Source organism: Mixophyes fleayi, chromosome 6, assembly GCF_038048845.1.
Source record: "Mixophyes fleayi isolate aMixFle1 chromosome 6, aMixFle1.hap1, whole genome shotgun sequence".
Lineage (NCBI taxonomy): Eukaryota > Metazoa > Chordata > Amphibia > Anura > Limnodynastidae > Mixophyes > Mixophyes fleayi.
In genome coordinates, this window is record NC_134407.1 from 31441837 (window position 1) to 31461255 (window position 19419).

Here is a 19419-nt window from a genome sequence, read left to right on the forward strand (position 1 = left end):
AAAAAGTTTACAACAGAGAGTATTGTTTGTTGGAAGTTCTTTCTACAGCAGTATACATCAGGTTGATAATCCTGTGGCTCTCTGGTTAATTGTAAACAACTGCTGTAAGCCAGTGAATGCTGTATTGCTATAAACCAATATACAGACAGATTTCCTTGCTGTTCTGTTGCTCACACGTATGTACCTGTACAATTTGATTTAATTTGTATTTACAATTGAATGGGTTTGAAAGCAGCATGCAGCTCTCTTAAAAGATCAATAATGTACTATTGATGTGTCTATGTTTTTGCTTCCAACCAAGATATTAATATAACTCATGCAGCCTGACCAGTTTGCTTTTAATGTTTAAGACACAACTTCATTAGAAACAAAAAGTAATATTGTATTTCTTTATGTAAGTTATAGTAAAGTTACAATACTTAATCCAGTAACTTTTAGGAGCCTATTTATGGAAGATCAAGGTGGTGTCTCTGGGCACTTTTTCGTTGTAATAAAACACTTCATTATAGTTTACCTTTATGACAAAAAGGGAGTTTTTGCATTTTGCGAACATCGGTTTTAAGTTATTTTTACATTTCTACTAGAAGGTCATTCTTCATATATACTTTGCCTAATTATACCGATTATGAATCAATGTATTGTGACACGGGCACACTTCACTAGAGATGCTCGGGCTGAGTTTTCTGAAATCCGAGCCCACCCAAACTTAGGGGATCCGAGTAGGCTTGCGAGCCTGCTCGGTACTTTTGCGCGTCCTCAGATCTGAGGCAAAACGTCATTGTTGCGTTGTCGGATCTCGCAGATTTTGTATTCCATAAGTACCACCCTTCCCAGGGGATCCAGCGACATTGCTCACACAGAAACAGGGGTAGCAGTGTTCTTGTCACTCTCCATTCTCCAGTGACATAGCTCAGTACCATTACTCATACAGAAACAGGAGGAGTAGCAGTGTTCTTGTCACTCTCCATTCTCCAGTGACATAGCTCAGTACCATTACTCATGCAGAAACAGGGGTAGCAGTGTTCTTGTCACTCTCCATTCTCCAGTGACATAGCTCAGTACCATTACTCATACAGAAACAGGAGGAGTAGCAGTGTTCTTGTCACTTGACAAAAATTGACTGGAAATGACTGGAAATTAATGCTATTGAGGTTAATAAGAACCTCCTACTGCACTTAGAAAGGCACAATTTGGGTTAAAGAAAGGGGACAGTGGCAAGGCAAGTCCAGCTGGTCCCCAGCAAACACGGATAGGGTGACATTGGAGGTCCATCCTGTCACAGGGTCCACTGGTTGCGAAACTCTGGGAACAGCAACTTTGAAAGACAGGCCCAGCTTGGGCAAGTGAACAGACCATGGATTTCTGGGTTCTAGTGCACGTGGCTTTAAAGTGTCCAAGCTCTCCGCACTTGAAACACCTCCAGTCAGACATTCTCACAGCTGGACCTAGATTAGCAGCAGTGTTCTCTTTGAGAAATTGGACTTTGGTTTACACAATTGGATGCTCTCATATTTGGTGTTTACAGCATCCGCAGAGAGGATGCCAAGGCCATAGCTTTGTCACGTTCCTCAGTATACTTATCAGAAAGGCTCTTTTCTTCATGAAGCAATCGTTAAAGCTCTTCATGCTTTACAGCCAGAAGAAGAATCTCTAGCTTGCACTCCAAAAATTCCTTTACAGACTCTTGATGCGTGCACCTCTTGCTGAACCATGAAAAGCTTTTGTTTTAAAACAGCAATTTCTTGGTCTTTCCCTACTGCTATCTCTTTAAGAGCTCCCACTGCTTTTCCTCTTTCTTCATATATGTCTCACAATGCATGCAACTCATTTCTCAAGGACTCAGAAACAGCTTCTTGGGTTTTATATTTTCATAATACTGTTGCTTTAAATTCCACACTTGTTCTACAAGACAGCTGTTTTCTTATCTAATAGTTTTTGTCACCAATCATACTCTTCCCTGGCCACATAATCTGATGCATGTAACACCAGGTTTGTGCAGAGAACATGGGACTTTCCAACTTCATCTCCGCTCTACAAACTCCCATGCAGGTTTTCCAAATTTTTCTACTGGGACTGAATTTCAGACATACCCACTTGCAAACTTTCTTTTTGGTATATTATACTCTTTTCTAGCGCATTTTGGTTGAAGCAAAGACAATTTGCACTAGCAACAAGTACTCTTTGTTCTATTGTAGCCTTTAAACCACAAACTTGATCTTTACATATATCCAGCACTTTCCACAGGTAATTAGGAAAAGAAACAGGTGCTTTAGCACCCCACACAGGCAAACAGCAAACCTCTGTGCACAGGTTGTTTTTTTTTTTTTAACCATACCGGTTGGTGTTGGTTGCAGCAAATAAACTGAAAGTGGACAATATACTCTACTAATAGGCCACTTACTCTACGACAAAAACAATTTGTTAGAACAGGCAGAAATCAGTTATTCATAATACTGTCAAACACCAGTTGCACCAAGTGTACTATTGCTCATGCAGGCTTCACAAGACTGTCAATTCAAGATAACTGTGGTCTTCCAATTTGGATGAGTTTTGTCCAAAGGTGGGGAATTCCTTTAAGGTCATGTTTTGAATTAACAATTTAATTGTTATCCTTTGGTATTAAAATCTGAAAGTCAGAAGGTGAAACTCAAAAATGAAACCCATTTTGAATTTTCAGACATTTGCTGTTGCGGAATGAATTTAAGCAATAGTCTTGGTTTGCCAAAACTTTACAAACTAACTAAAGCCCACAGAAGAATCAGACCAATCAGAGTGCATGGAACATAACAAAGCGAGCGTCAACAAGTGTCCCATGTCTGTAGCCTTATAAAATCAGCATAGAGCCACTTTGATTTTATGAACTTGACATTAGTGCCACTTGCTGTAAAAATATAAAAGGCAATTCATTGTGAAACCAACTTGTGCATTTGCTAAAGCACTAGCAGCTGAAAATTGGACACTTTTTTGACCCATCTGAAACATAGGTCAGTGGTTGCAGATTACTAGGGAACACAAACAAAAACTGTTCACTCATTCATACAGAAACAAAAAAATGCACTAGTTTGGCATCAGGTCTTGGTAGCACATTATTGCATTTCTTTGCACTGTGCATGCTCAGAAAGTGAATGTAGACAACTATTATTATCATTTATTTATATAGCGCCAAAAATTCTGCAGCGTTGTACAGAGAACACACTCACATCAGTCCCTGTCCCATTGGAGCTTACAGTCTAAATTCCCTAACACAGACAGACACAGAACCACAGACTAGGGTCAATTTGTTAGCAGCCAATTAACCTACCAGTATGTTTTTGGAGTGTGGGAGGAAACTGGAGAACCCAGAGGAAACCTACGCAAACACGGGGAGAACATACAAACTCCTCACAGTGCTAACCACTTAGCCACCGTGCTGCCCCAACTATGGCTATTTCTAACATAGGCTTCTGCTCCGTCTTTACTGAATTAGCCTGCCTGGAGTCTCTGAAGTTTTGGTATTTTTTGTTTACTGTGTGTAATGTTTCACCTTGTTTAGTCTACTGTTTGTGCTCTGTACGGCGCTGCGGAACTCTTGTGGCGCCTAACAAATAAAGGATAATAATAATAATAATAATAATAGGCAATGTAAATGTACAGTAAGGGCAAATTCGAGGAATTGCATACAGATTCCGACTGGGTCATACAGTAAGGATGTGTCCGAACAATTGCATACGGTTTCAGATTGGGTCGTATAGTAAGAGCGTGTCTGAGCAATTGCATACAGATTCAGACTGAGTCACAGCCACAGATACTCCTGAACAAAAACGGTTTTATTTGCGTGTGGTCACGGGCAGGTGTAAGCAGCAGATAATGATGATGATAACACCAGAACTAGTAGACCGTTTGCATTTAGAATGATTTGTACATATTTGAAAGTTGGATGTAAGTGTCTGAGGGCTGTGTCGAATGCATCTGCCCCTCATTGAGACCTGGATGCATCTTTAACTCTGAATACGACATACATATGCATACACTTGTGTGCGACTTTTACAAATTGTTGAAAGAACACTCCCCAATTTAGGGTTTATTCGCTCTCAATATGTAAAGTAGGATCAACTCTAAATACAACCGTGCTCATTCGGAAGGTTTTCAAAGAATATGATGTAATAAGGACAGTGCTCACATGTAAAACACATCTTTAATTATATATATAAAGCTATATGATCTACAATAGTATTATAATTATACTTTCCATGCATTTAATGTATCAATTACCTTGGTAATGAACAAAATAGATTTACTCAACATTTAACTATTTGCTATTTATTTTTGAAACCTACTTGTCTGATTTGGCCAACAAAGCTGATCAACGTTTCCATCATGACAGCCACAAGTAGCACATCCATTTTATCTGTGAAGTCTGAGGCTCCCCTGGTGTAGGCCATTAGTTGTTGAGCATATTCAAGAGCATTGGTGTGATTTACAGGCACCTACAGTACAATAAGATAATTGTAAGGTTTAGTGTTATAAAAGTAAATCTATTTCTTACTTACAAATACAACATATTTGATCTAAAATGGACAAATATAAAAGCATAATTTGTGATCTGAACAAAATAAACTTCCTGTAGAGGTTTGCACTTTTTATCTGGACTAAGATTGCTAGACTAAAAAAATCAACATATACATTTAAGATGTTGAAGCAGCAATCCTGTGACAAGATGCGGTGTGGGTTTTTTAGCAAGCCTCACTGTGGTAGGCTATAAAAAGTATCTTGGTATTTAGCATTTTCCTTAGTTTGTTTCTTCAGGCTGCTATTAATGATTTAGAATTCTGCACAGTTTCATGTGACTACCATGGCAACCAAAGTTACATGGCACATGATCTAGTGAGCAGAGAGACTTTAATGTACTGAAAAATCCTCACCTTCCGCCTTCCCATTCTGCCTTCAAGTGACAAGCTAAAAGCAAGTTGTCAGAAGCCAATTAACCTACTAGTATGATTGGACTGTGGGAGGCAACCGGAGCACACGGAGGAAACCCATGCAGAAACAGGAAAACATACAAACTTTACACAGTTAGTGCCCTGGTTAGAATTGAACTCATGACCCAATCATTGTGAGGCAGAATTGTTAACAACTGTTCCACCTTGCTTATTCTACTATATATGAGAAAGGCTTTGCTCAAAAGGTATTGGTAAAAAGTATTGCATTCAACCATTTTTTAATGACGGTATGGCAACACATTAATATGTGCTTACATGTAGATAAATAAGATTTTCTGTGAAGAATGATCAAATCATTTGCTGTGAGCTATACCACCCTTTTTCGGTGCATCAGTGTTCATAAATATTTCTACTTGTGTTCAATGCTCAGTGTAAGCATTGGTTTAGCAAACATACCATATTTAAAATAGAAGTACAGCGAAATCAACACAAAGTTTGGCTTCTCTAGAACATATCAATTTTTAATCAGCTGTAAAATAAAGACTATATTCTCTTGGTGTGAACTGGACTTATGCAATAGATATAATTATGCTGACTATTTATGGCCATTTCTTGAAAGTCTATTTAGAGGTCTTCCGCTCTCACCGCACAACATCTGCCGCACCACTGTGTAGGTCTCTACAAATTAAAATTACTCACCCTTACCTACAAAGCCCCCCAGAACACAACCCCTTCATCCATCACGAATCACATCTTTCCCTCTCGCCCTCTTGTATCTACCTCTATCTCGCGGCTCTGGTAACCACCTCTCACTCTTGGCTGCAAGACTTTTACTGTGCTGCTCCCCACTTATGGAATTCCCTACCATGCCGGGTCAGACTCTCACACAGCCTTCAAATCTGTAAATGGTCTCTGAAAACCCATCTCTTTATTAGAGGTTACCCTACTCACACTGATAATACTCACACTAATGCACCCTCACCAGTGTCCCAATCTCTACTCTGAGCACAACTCACTCCTCTTGTTTCCTTTGTGATCGCTTTTAAATAGAATGTAAGCACTCTATTGAGCAGGGCCCTTATGACCTTTTGTTTTCATGACTATATATTTTGTCTAATTGTATGTCCCTGTTTTATGTATGTCCTGTTTTCCCCACTGTCCGGCGCTGTGGAGTACTGTGGCATCTAAAAAATAAACTATAATAATATTAATAAGTTACAAAACATGATTTGTGTTTTCCTATCTACGTTTGTAGCTTTCTGGACAAATTCAGCATTCTGAAATAAAATAATAATAATAATCTGCCTGTATAAAAATAATCTGAAGATATTCATTAGGAGGAAATAATTGTTATCACATGTTCAGCAACAGAAGTGAAAAGACTATTTACCAGGCTAAAGGCATGAAGTTGCCTAGTCACTTCATGAGCAAAGGGGCAGGCTATATAGTCTTCTTCAGCCCAGTGTCCAGTTCGGTCACACTTACGCCATGCTCTCTGTTCTTCTCCTTCTGAGATGAGCAATGAGCTGAGTGGAAACTGTCTGCAGGGGTGGAAAGCTGTCATTCCAGCTAACGTTCTAGGCCATCTAGGAGACAAATAATCAATATTAGATAAATAGAACGTAGCAAGACTTTTTCATGGACATTTCCCTACCTAAAAGATCTTACAATCAAGCTGTTAGGCTGGGTACACACTTCAGTCAATTAATGAGCCAAACACCTGATAAATGACCGTTTGGCCCGATATCGCATGAGTGTGTATACTTACACGATGAACAACAGTCGTTCCAAAGTACCGTTCGCTGTTTCATTTGAGATTTCAGCAGAACTATAAATCTCGTTCCAAACGCCTTCCAATGCTTCAGTGTGTATGCACTCACACGACTGTCTGCACAGGGGAACCTGTCACTGTGCCTGTATTGTTAAATATGGAGAAAGCTGTAAATGGAATAATTCATCCGTTTGTTCCGCGACTAGATATTTTGTTGCAGAGTCACAAAAGCTAACAAAATTTAAAACGGCATCGTGGAAAAGCCAAAGTTTATTTTCTGTTTTAATCAGTGTGAAAGGAATGACCAGCTACACAGCTCTTGGACCAGATGAAGGGCACAGATCTGAAGGTAAATCGTGTATAGTGTGTACACATGAATCAGCAGACCGATTGGAACTTCAGCTGTATATAAAATCGCTAGTGATGATAAATTGGTCGAAAGTTTTTGTAGTGTGTACCCAGCCTTACTCCCCAGGACGTAGTGAGAAAAAGTGACACATTCTAACGGCCCCACATGCAAAAAAAAAAGTGCTTCAACGTCTGGAGCCAATTTCAATCTAAGGCACACAAATTCCACAGCTCGTGGCAGTAGAGGCAGATGGGTAAGAATTTGCTTGTTACTTGTATCTACTTATTCTAAAGCTGCACAGTACACAGAAAAGGAGCCGACATCCAGGACCAGACGAGAGCACTCATGGAGGCCTTCTTGCAGTGCTATAAACCGAGACCTGACTGAAGAACCTGAGTGGAAGATACACGTTAAATCAGTCACCTGGAAGTTATGCCAGCTGTCTGGTCTAGAAAATCTGAGCCCGCTGAGCCAGTGTTCAAAGGAAAATCCAGCTTAAACAGTGTTGAATCCCAACACTCCTACCCAGCAATCCAGCCAGGTTACTGAGGGGCCTGTTGCTTGCGCACAAACGAATGAGTAGCAAGAGTCCTGGCCATCTATATCGACAAACCCATTGGAAGAGATGGACAGGATGGCGTTAGTAGCTGAATGTCAACTGCTGGGTGTTCCCTATTGTTATCAGGGTTGTAGGGAAATCATCCAGGACCTGAACCGTGATCAAGAAAACCCAGTCAAGGCTTCCAGAAAAGGTGGATTCTTCATCCAGGTCCCAAGATGAATCCCCTGGAGCAGCTAGAATGCTTTGAGGAGTGTTTTGAACTGACACAAGAAGTGGCATCAGCTTCAGGTGAGGATGGGTCAGCATCACTGGGCAACTTGGAGACCCAACATTTGCATGTCTCTGTACATCTTTTGCTTATACAAGGGGGAGGTGGAAGGTACCCACTATCCTAATGCACCAGAGGTGATGGAAGTGGGGTACACAGTAGAAGTGGGTGCGGGGTTGAAGAGTGTTTTTCTTTAGAACAAACGATTTGTCCAGGAGACCCCAGTATGACCCACAGTCACCCCAGTGCAATGTGATATTATTGCAGCTGAGCGTAATTTTGTTGGATGTTTGGGGAGGGGGGTGTTGAGTTTCAAAAAGCAAGAGCCAGAAAAGGAGTCCTAGTTCTTGACTGGATTATCCATGGACGGTCAGTCAGTGGATGCATCGGGTAATGGGACTTCAGCAGATCCATTGCATTCTCCTGGAATTACAAGTTTTCCTGCCTATGGGCCCTTCGCTGCATTTGTTTGGGGGTGGAAAGGGCCAATGGAGGGTGCCTTTCAGTGACCCTGTTTCCCCATATAGATTTGCTGGGAGTTGTGAGTTCCCTAAACACAGACCAGTGGAGAAAAAATGGCGCTACTGGAGTTTGCCCCAATGCAGCTCAGAGACTGCACTGGCTGAGAGGTGTGTAGTGCCACCGGACATATTGACATTTACTGTTTCTCTTGCCACTTGCCTAATCAAGCAGCCAGTTCCACCATGGGATTTGCTTGGCCCAACCCACTGGGACACTGGTGGAGAACTCAGAAGCAATAGACTGCGGCCTATTATCCCACCAGACCCAGGTGACAACTCAGCGGGTCAATTCAGTGGATTAGGCCAAAGACTTTGGACTAGGGGGAGGAAGTTTGCTTGGGCAAGCAACAGGGCTAAAAAAGTGGGGGAGGAATGTGATGAAACGAGGTATGAATATCACCTCAACCAGTCTGCACTTCTCACAAGTGGACTATAAAACATATACTTTTTGTAGGACTGCAAAGTGTATTTAAATGTAATGTGTTTGGATTGTGATCTCTCCTGTTTAAACAAACTTTGCTGTATAGCCACAGAACAATACCTATCCCTAATTATATCAAGAGTGCTCATCTGGTATCCCTTTGTCTGTATGTTTACCTGTGAAAAGGTAAACACAGAAAAGGGCCAATCAGGCAGGTCCTGAAACTCTTGAGAAGGCTTTAAAAAAGAGCTCCAGAGAACAGCAAATTAGCATTCACTACCCAGTGATAGCTGAAATCACACTGGTGTTGTGGCCTCACATCTGCACTGACAGGAAGGGACAATCGATCCTTGGAGTACGTGATTTTTGAACCTTGGATAGGTAGGCCAGCTGTGCGGTACATAGGGTTACATTAAACCTGGTATCATCACATATCACAATTCATGTTTACATCTAGTAGTTTATATCTAGTAGAGTCTCATTATCACCATTTTGAAATATTTAGTGGATGAAGGCATGCATTTGATATATTTACAGTGATCTTTACATTGTATAATTTAATTGATACGTAATTGTATATATTTTTGTGCAGTATCTTTAGTGCTTAGAATTTTGGCTTTAATATTTATCTATAAATTGCTGTCTCCTCGCTTCCATTCTAAGCTGCCTTTTTATGTTTTACCAGTTGTGCAGGTATTTGTTACTTGGATAAGTCAATGCAAGGCAAAGTGATCTCCAAAAAGTGCTAGTTAGTAACGATCTATAGGTGATATGTTAGGAAGAAAAACATCTAGGGAAGTACAGACAAAGAGGAAGCCAGATGGGATTTATTTTACTGGATGCTCAGGAACAATAGAAATGGTAGTAAACTGCCTGAATCCATACAGCAAGATCAACACTTTGTGGACACAGAACAAAGAAAAATCCACATACAAAAAAGTAACATATGCACCAGAAATAACCTCTAGCAATAAAGTCAAACAGAAGGGAAACTGTTCTCCTGTCGACTACATAACATAAATAACAAATGGGGATTCTTCACAAAAATACAAGGATTTCAAGGGATAACATGGAAAAATGATGGACTGCAGGAAATATCCCATGTTTTCTTAAAAAGAACTATAAATTTGGAACAATTTAATGCATTTAAGTAATAGAAATAACATGAGAGACTGTTGCAAATCTTTCTGTTTACAGCAAACTTGTGAAATATTTGCACATTATACACCATAAACATTGATACTTTTATGGTGCACAAAATACATAATGAAAAATCATGCAGGAGAAATATCCCACTGCAAACGCCAATTATTACACCAAACGAAAGAAGAGGTACAAAATACCTTTGTGTGATGAACACAAAGTATTCTATCGACTAACTGAAGAAAAATAAAAATGTGACATTGCAAGTATTTGAGCCACTAAGGTGCCTTCATCAAGCAAAAGTGCTGAGGCTGCTAATGCAGACTGCGTAAGTGCCCTGCAGGCTTTCTTTGTAGTTAGCCAAGGAAGGACACCTGTTTTATCTTAAGTCTATTATTGTTACCATATAGCAAAAAGAGAATATATGAGATACTGAGTAATGGCCTTTCAAAACTTTCTCTTACATGATCCAAAAGAAAGAAACTGTGAAAAGTGCCACACAAGCAAATTTCTGTAATTGTAAAAGCAACACACAACACACAGTACTACACCGTTTAAAAAAGCAGGAAAGAAATGAGTGGGGTGTAAATCCATGCTCAAATTAATATTTTGCACTGTGGTCTATAAAAAAACAGATTTGCTTCTATTTATCTATCAACCATAAAGAGATTGCCTGCTTTCAAAATACTGACTTCTATTTTGAGGCAGAACTTCAAGGGACATTTGTTTTCAAAACTATTCTTCTGATTTTACATAGAAATTTTTACAAAGTTCAGAGGAGGAAATTGGCTTTGCTAGTTCACAGTCCTACCTACCCCAACCGCACAGCAAAATAAATTAACCATCATCATCTAAGCTCTATTCATAGACTATAAATTTGGCAAAAAAATGGATTTATAAATACAGTGCAGAATGGAAAAGTAAAAACAAGACCCAAAGATTACATCACTAAATATTCACACATCTATGAATCAGTGTTTTCTGCTGCAAAACTAGATTAGATCACATCATACATATATGTTAACATTTCATATGGCCAAATGATGCATTCTAACCTATTATCATATAAACATTGTGTGTAAGTACAAGAATACATTTTTTTCAGCAACTCACTTGCAACGTGTCTCATGATCAGGCCTATGTAAGTTTTGAAAGCTTCCAGTCATTAACTTTTTGGTCAGCTTATAAAAGTACGGTATATAATTTAAAAAATATTTAAAGAAATCCAAATTATGAATGCTATTAATTTAATGTCGGGGCTGGTTGGGAGGGAAGGAGAAAGCATAATTATTAACATGTGCTTGCCATTGTTTAAGTATCTGGGCAGCTTGGTGGGAAGGAAACTTATTTAGGCCTAAACATTTAATTTTGTGCTGGTTGGGTGGGAAGTGGGTAGGCTTATTTATTAAATGTGAAAGCTATTAATTTAATGTTGTAGTTTATTAACTTAGGATTATAAAGAGAAATCATGTAAAACTGGACTTGTTTTATAGACATATATGTCCCTCTATCACAGCTCAAGACAACCTTCATTTACTCTCCAATATCTTATGGATTTATATCTTAAGGATGTATGAGAACCAATTCCACATTTGTTATTGGGCAAATATAGCCTATAGCTAGAAGAATCCTTGAATCAAATATTTATTTGTTAACTTTGTCAGGTTATTTCACTTTTCATGTATAATTCCACCCACCGAACAATAACAACATAAGAGCTCGGCTGTCAAAACAACTAGACCTGTACTTTTGAAATGGAAGCAAAAAAAGCATATTTTCTCAGCTTTACACCAGTACCCGCTGTCTTCCTGTCTATCTATTTGACATGAGATCAAAACAACGGAGACCTCTTCCATAAGAGATTGCCAGCTTGCAGATGCACCAACGTGAAAATACCTTAGAAACAATGTCTTGCACTATAATATACTTAAAGGGCTTAAAGGCTTCCAACCATTTACATTGCATACTCTTTCAAGCTCAGAATAATCCACAGACTCAGCACAGACTTGTAATAGATACTGTAAAATACATTTTCTTTAATTTTTTTTTTTTGCAAAGATGATCGATAAGGTTGAGAACATTTTTTATTATTTATATCCAATGACAAATTGCTCTTGGCATTCATTTGAAGCTAGATTAAAGAACATATAAATATACCGAGTATGAACAAAAAGTAATGTATGTTTTTATGAAGAAGCATTGGATTACAGAAACTTCATAGAGCCCAAAACTATTCATTTGTAAGTAGCAGAGTTATTTCTAGGGACTCTCTCTGGGCAGGTGTGTATAAGCAGATCACAAGTAGCACAGTTTAGATGGATTCTGGGGTATAACTCTATCCATCATAACATATTTATCACACTTGCCTATTCTCCCCAGAATATCCAGGAGACTCAAGAAATTCCGGGTACTTTTGCCCACCCATTGGAGAGCAGTCCTTTCTACCGGATCCTGCCCACTTCACTAGGAAGTGGGCAGGACAGTCTCCTCGATGGCGAGAATCGGAGTGAAATATGTCAATTTTGCTGCGCCATGCCCCCTGTACTTGCCACTTGACCTCCGCTCCTGTCTGCTGTTCTGGGTATTTATTTATTTTTAGCATTCTGCTGGGTCTTTTATCACACTGTATTGTGAACTTTGAACTCTAAACTGACTAAAACAGAGTGGGTGCGCGGATTAATTTGTTCTGAATTTCCTGTTGTGAGCTCCGATAGTTGGCAAGCTGTGACAGGTTAAGATCCCAGGAGGCCATAGGCAACATAGTGATTTGGGCCCCTGTCCCCCTTCTGTTTGTCAAAAAAACATAAACATGTGTTAAGGTAATTCAGGTTCTTTAGTGCTCACTGGTTTTATTCTGTGGTGATGAGTAGAGTTCCGTGGGTTCCAAACAGCTGGATTCCAAACATGTTGGCTTTCTGTTTATGCATGTGTCTGACATGTGTTGAGGGGGTCGCTATTGTTTCATTTTTGGTTTATGGTGGTAAATCCTATTAGCTGTAGTCAGGTGTACCGACTTCTTTACTCGTTGCTCAGGAAAACAGATACGTATTAACTTTTGATTGCTGTACCCACTGAAAAAGCAACTTTTATCAAATCCATCGTGACCAATCCTAAAAACTGACTAATGGTTATTATTGCAGTCCTCTAACAAAAAGCGTGGTGGAGAAGACCTTGAACGCTAATTTCCTAACAGTATAATAATGCTAGATAATATTACTCTTGGGGAACAGAGCAAGAAACTATTTATTTCCAAGGCATTTTATCTCACCACAATGCTTAATGCAGAAAAGCCCCCTTCCTATTGGTTCGAAGAGAAAATAGATGGCAGTAAAACCATGCCCCATAACAAATCATAGTAAATAAGGCAAAGAACAATATAAAAAGTCATAAGAAAGCATAGCAAATAAAGCCATGACTCTTAGTGAAGCACAGTAAATAAAGCAATTCCCTAAAGGAAAACATAGTAAATAAAGTCATTACCCAGAGCAATGCATAGTAAATAAGGCCATGCCGCAGAGCAAATTATAGTACACCGCACTATGCCCCAAAGCAAAGCATAGTAAACAAAGTCATGTGCCATAGCAAATGTAACATCATTATCTAAAGCTGAGCATAGTATATAGAGCCATACCCCAAAACAGAGTAATAAAGTTTTTACCCATAGCAAAGCATAGTAAACAGCCATGTCCCATAACATAGTAAATAAGGAAATAGCAAAACATAGTATATAAGAGCATGCCCCATAGCAAAGTATTGTAAGTAAAACCATGCCCCATAGCAAAATGTAGCAAATAAAGCCGTGTCCCATAGCAAAGCATAGTAAACAGCCATGCCCCATAACATAGTAAATAAGGCCATGCCCCATAGCAAAGCATAAGAAGTAAAACCATGCCCTGTAGAAAAGCATAGTAAATAAATCTGTGTAATAAGAAAATTCCAAAATATAGTAAATAACGCCATGTCCCATGGAAAACCATAGTAGATATAACCATAGCTAGTAGATAATGTCATGCCTGACAGCAATCCATAGAAAATAAAGCCATTGACCATAGCAAATCATAGAAGGCAAAGCCAGGGCTGATGGCAAAGCACAACAAAACCATCTTACACAAGGTCTTTACTAATATTTCCAAATAAATTCAGTCATACAAAAATGTATATATAAAAAAATCAACACACTGAATATTCACCTATATTCTCCTCTATTATTGATTGTTCTTTCCATGGGACAATAAGGTGCTCCAGTTTCCAGAACAACAATCTCGATCTGTTTAGAGATGCTTCCATAGGAAGTGTTCACTTGACATTCCCAAACACCTGAGGCCTCCATGTCAACGCTGGACAGAATGAGATCACTGAAAAACATTACCGAAACCTGTCACACACTAGTTATATCCAACATTTACATAACTATCCCATGCCTAAGAGAACTTTTTTTTTTAAGACTAGACACGAAGTAATAACAAATAAGGCAGATATTAGGAGGTCCTATATTTTCATATGTATAGAACAGGTATCATAGAAGCATCCATCAAAGGCAATGGAAAACTATGATGTGAAACCCACAAGAAACTTGCTAGACAGCTTCACCTAGGCTAGAGAAGATTTTTTTATGTAGAATCCGATAGCTATATATATGGGATACATACAAGAATGACTAGAATATGAAAACTGCTGCCAGCAACTTAATTAGTCTACCAACCAGCTCCATATTAAACCTCATCTGTGTCTTGTGTAGTTGGATAAGTAAATACTCACCCACTGGTTAATCTACAGTCTAAAAACACTTACCATCACAGCTGGAGCAAGCAGAGGAGGATGGAGAGCACATGCTGCAGAATTCATTGCACTTCCATCTCCTCCTCCTTCTCCACCTCTTCTGTGCCGTGTGACCACCCTGCTTTATGCAGAGGAGGTCACAACATGGTGAAGCTGGCTGCTCCCATGTAAATTTATTCTATGCTTTGACATAAAACAGGAAACATTCGGAAGGTAAGCACAGATCTGGGGGCCGCAGATGAAGAGCAGCCAGACACCTGGTGGCCCACCACTGCTATACTGTATAGCCACTCGACTTTTGGAGACCACATCATAATAGCCCCCAATCAGCAGTACCTGAGATTACTAATGGAGAACCATGAACATGACTAGTTATTAGCTCACATGATGAAACGAGATTATGTCTTTGGAACATGATTATTTTAATGAAATCTAAGAAGATGGATTTACGGGGACTGTTACTGTTTAGCAGGGAGCAGTAGAGCATTTTTCTCCCCAGAAAAGGGCTGCATTTCTACATGTCCTTGGAGGTGATGAAAACCAGATATTAACCTATACTTTCAATAAGACATCTTTAGCACAGTCCAGGTTCACTTTATAAGGGGAAATCTAATTTCTAGGAGAATAGTTACAATTCTTTTTATAATTGATCCATCTACTGTCTATCAGTTGAACTTGGTTTGGGTAATATCATGCTAAAATAGTATACTGTGAGAGATGTACTTTTATTTTTTAACTAAGGGAACTTCGCTCCTGCAAATTATTACTTAAGAAATTCTTCTTAAGACTGCTCAACCTTCTTTGCACTAATTTATATTAAATCCCTTTTTAAAACACAAATGATGCTGATCCATGTATAAAGTTATGTAAATAATCTCTGTATAAATGGTGAGTTCTGAGGTCATCACCAAATTTCATTAGAAAAAATGTTTGTATTCTATAGAATAATGAACCCAATACTGTAAATTATTATGAATATTAGAAATCACCTTGGATTTCAATGACATGCATAAAAATACCCAGCCTGTTGCCACGTTGCTCGTTGATTTCTAATATCCTTGTAACTAACCATAGGCAGGGCCATCTTTTCCATTGGGCACGATGGGCAGGTGCCCAGGGGCCCCACGGGCAAGGGGGCCCCATAGGCAGGGCTCTTAATTAGAATAAATAATCCTGCAAAAGAAAAAAACCTGCAAGAAAAAACCTTCAAGGGTCACTGGGCAAGTACATCTATCTATCTCCATCTCTGTATATCTATACCTATATCTCTCTCTCATATATATATATATATATATATATATATATACACACACACGTAGGGGCCCCGGTGCACTGCTTTGCCCGGGGGCCCATAATGTTGTTAAGATGGCCCTGACAATAGGGGACTATGCCATATAATATAATCCAATGCAAGAATTGTAATAGATATGTTTACTTTATTCAGTTCCCCTTTAACAATTTTAGATGCCTTTATATTAGACTCTCTTTCCCAGCAAGCAGCAACCATGCCCATTGATTAGAGACAAGAAATCCAATATATTGGCAGGTTCATCATTCAGAATAGCATCTCTAACGCATGTTACACTTCAGCAAGGGCTATAAATACAGATTGTGCTAACAAAAGAATAGAACTTCCAGATAATTTGATCTTCAATTTGTTTTTCTAAAAATGGCAGGCGGACAAATCTTAAATATAGGGACCCATTGTGAAACGGCTGCCAGGCAGAAAATAGATAAACATCAGGAAAACAATTGTAAGACGTCAGATATAAGAAGGAGAAATAATTGTGTCAAGGCACCAACTGAAAGAGTTTAATGCCATTATGTTCAGCAGCTGATCAGTCAGGCATGTCCAGTTTCTCAATGTTAATATGTCAATGGATTTTTCGGTAGCAGAAGCTGGCACGTATGAATAGAATGATCTGTATGGTTAATTTGTGCTAGCATGTTATATTGTTCATCAGCAGCTCCCCCTCGAGGAGGCATCATTGTGAGTAGTAAAAAGCATAATTACTCAATTATAAATACATTTCGAGTGCAAAAATGTGACATATTTCAGTATGTCTCCTTGCTATCGTTTTCCTTGGTGTTGTAGACAACAAAACTCTATTATAATCATAGCAGAGGTTACAACATGTTGTAGGGCTTTGTTTAAGACTCTTCTCTATAATACAAGGACACCTCATTGACACAAAACCCACCCTGAAAGGGGCGGAAGAATAGCCATTGCAAAGGGTGCGACGGCTATGGGGCCTGGAAGTAAGGGGTGCCCAATGTTGTCCAGCCATCTACTATGCACTCCGAGCATGTGAGATAGCTGACGCATCCGCAGTGAAGCCATGTTTGTATAACTGTGCGTGCGCTGGCCCCTACCCTACATTTTGGTAGGGCCCAGTGTTTGCATGTTATGTCCTTGCACCTCAAATTGCCTTTTAGGTGGCAGTGTAACCAATCTACAGGTATATTGTCACTTGCCCTAACAATCCAACTGCAAATTACAAGGTAAATACATACATGTTAAATATTTTAGTAACAAAAGAAATCCTGGCCTATGAATATTGGAAATATACAAATGGAGTAGCCTTTAATTTAGATGCTGCAGTGTCCCATGGTGCAGTGGTCATAGTATGCCATAACGATCACTCTTACACCAGTTAACAGAAATTGGTAAACTACATTCAGGGATGCTCCTGGCCTTCCTCCCCCATACCATATATACTGCAACAACTGGACTCTCACTTTCCCTGCGCGCTGGACCTGGACTCCGAAACGGGACTTGGACTCACTTGATACCGCTGGCAGCTTGTACAGGATCCCTGGCAGCTTACTCTTTGGCAATGAAGGACTCCCCTCTGGAATTGTCAGTTCTCTCTATTAGTCTGGCAGCTTTTTCATGTAACCTGGCCGTTTTTCCTGATAGATTGACAGTAAGACTGGCAGTTTTTACTGTAAGGCTAAACATGCACTCTCCGTCAAACAGGCATGTCATGAAGTGCTTGAGGACGCAGTATCAAAAATATTTGATCATCTCACAAAATAGCTGCCTCCACTGTGTAGGTGACAACTGCACTCTAAGTACTCACTACACTGGTGGCGATGTCCACAAGATTACTGAGGAATGTCTAAAGTGTTGTGATAGATTTTCACTTAACCTGGGGACATTTCAACCTCATACTGCATTTGTTATGCACAAAACCAAGAGAGTTGTATTAAAAGAATAATAAAAAGAACACAAAACCAATCAGAGCATAGTTGCCAACCTTTCCAGGATGGCCACTGGGAGGCTCGGAAGTAAAGGTGGGCATGAGGGGACGGAGCTCGGAGAATCGCATCATTTTGGCACCACCCCTGTGATGTGTTGACGCAAACGAGTCATTTTAACACAGGGGTGGGCCAAAATGATGTGATTCCCAGAGAATCGCATCATGGAGGCTCAGATGTGGCAGATTTGCCAGCTCTTCCAGGAGTCTGGAGACCTACCTGGAATTTAGGAGTCTCCTGGACATTCCGAGAGAGTTGGCAAGTATGACAGAGCAAGTACAAAGTATGCACTTTGTACTCCTTGCAAAGTTTGAGCAGTGACAACTATGCAATTTTACACTCTGCCCCAAATCAGTTTTATATATGGAATCTTGAAACTGCAGCCTGGCAAGTTTCTTGCTTATTCTTCTAACCAAGATATTTGTGCATGTCAGCACATTTCTTGTATAAAACGGAACACGGTACACATGCACTATTAAACATGTATTCCGTAACAAATCATTATTTGAAGATACCTGTTTACGTCTTAGCTAAGCATTACATCACACACTTGTTAAAGATAATCAACAATGCATCATTAGTTTCACAACATGAATTTGAAAGGCTATATTAGAAATCTCTGTTTTTCGGAGAAGCAATTTCCTGTTAATCAAAACTAAAATTGGGAAACGCTTCAGTCTGTTTTGAATGCAGAGTTTGAAAATAGTACAAATCTGTTGGGAATGTCTGTGTTATGGATTAATGAAACAAATCTCATTTTCTTATTTTCTTTCCTTTTTCAATTTTTGAGGGATAAGAAATTGAGCTCATGAGCATGCATAATCATTTGCATCATGGACGTGGATAACTTTCACCTTCTGCATTATATTTTAATCCACTGAATGTCAGGAAAATAAAGAATGATACAAAAAAATGGAATACTTAATTATAGATATTAACTGAAATAGGTTTGTTTGATTAAGGGGGAAATATCCCAAATAGAAAATAGGGTTTATGTTACTTTATTTATCCATGCATTCAATCAAACACACTGAATGAGAGAATGGAAACACAGCTTGAGATTGGGTCACCTGAGCTCATAGCACTGTGAACATACTTTCAGCAGATTGATTCACCAATGGGTTAAAGCAGGACAAAATCAGAGATTTCACCTGTCTAAACCTACATTATGCTTGTTACCGCAGTCTCCATAGATCTCTATGAGGACTGCGATCTGACTCAATTTAACAAACGGTCTATAAAATCTAACGCCATCCCAGGATGGTGTGAGCTTACCTTTTATATGGGGTCCAGCGCCGCCGGAAAGGCTTTGAAAGATCGCTTATCAGGTCACACCACAATGCACATGCGTTGTCTTAACCGCCTATTCTCAATAGCTACAGAAGGATGTGATTGATCACTTCAGTCTTTTACCACAGTGTTAGG

The 19419-nt window shown here is 39.3% G+C and overlaps 1 protein-coding gene across 3 annotated transcripts in view; it reads right to left on the minus strand.

The window, feature by feature from the left end:
• Positions 1–19419, minus strand: part of ADGRA1 (adhesion G protein-coupled receptor A1) — a 493506-nt gene that overhangs the window by 347496 nt on the left and 126591 nt on the right. For 2 of the 3 annotated variants that reach the window (XM_075216182.1, XM_075216184.1), the window contains 3 exons: positions 14145–14309; positions 6310–6505; positions 4317–4466 (listed from right to left, as the gene is read on the minus strand). In XM_075216182.1, the coding sequence (XP_075072283.1) occupies positions 4317–4466; positions 6310–6505; positions 14145–14309 (511 nt within the window). The remainder of the gene's footprint in view (positions 1–4316; positions 4467–6309; positions 6506–14144; positions 14310–19419) is intronic. The other variant, XM_075216183.1, reaches the window with a different exon arrangement.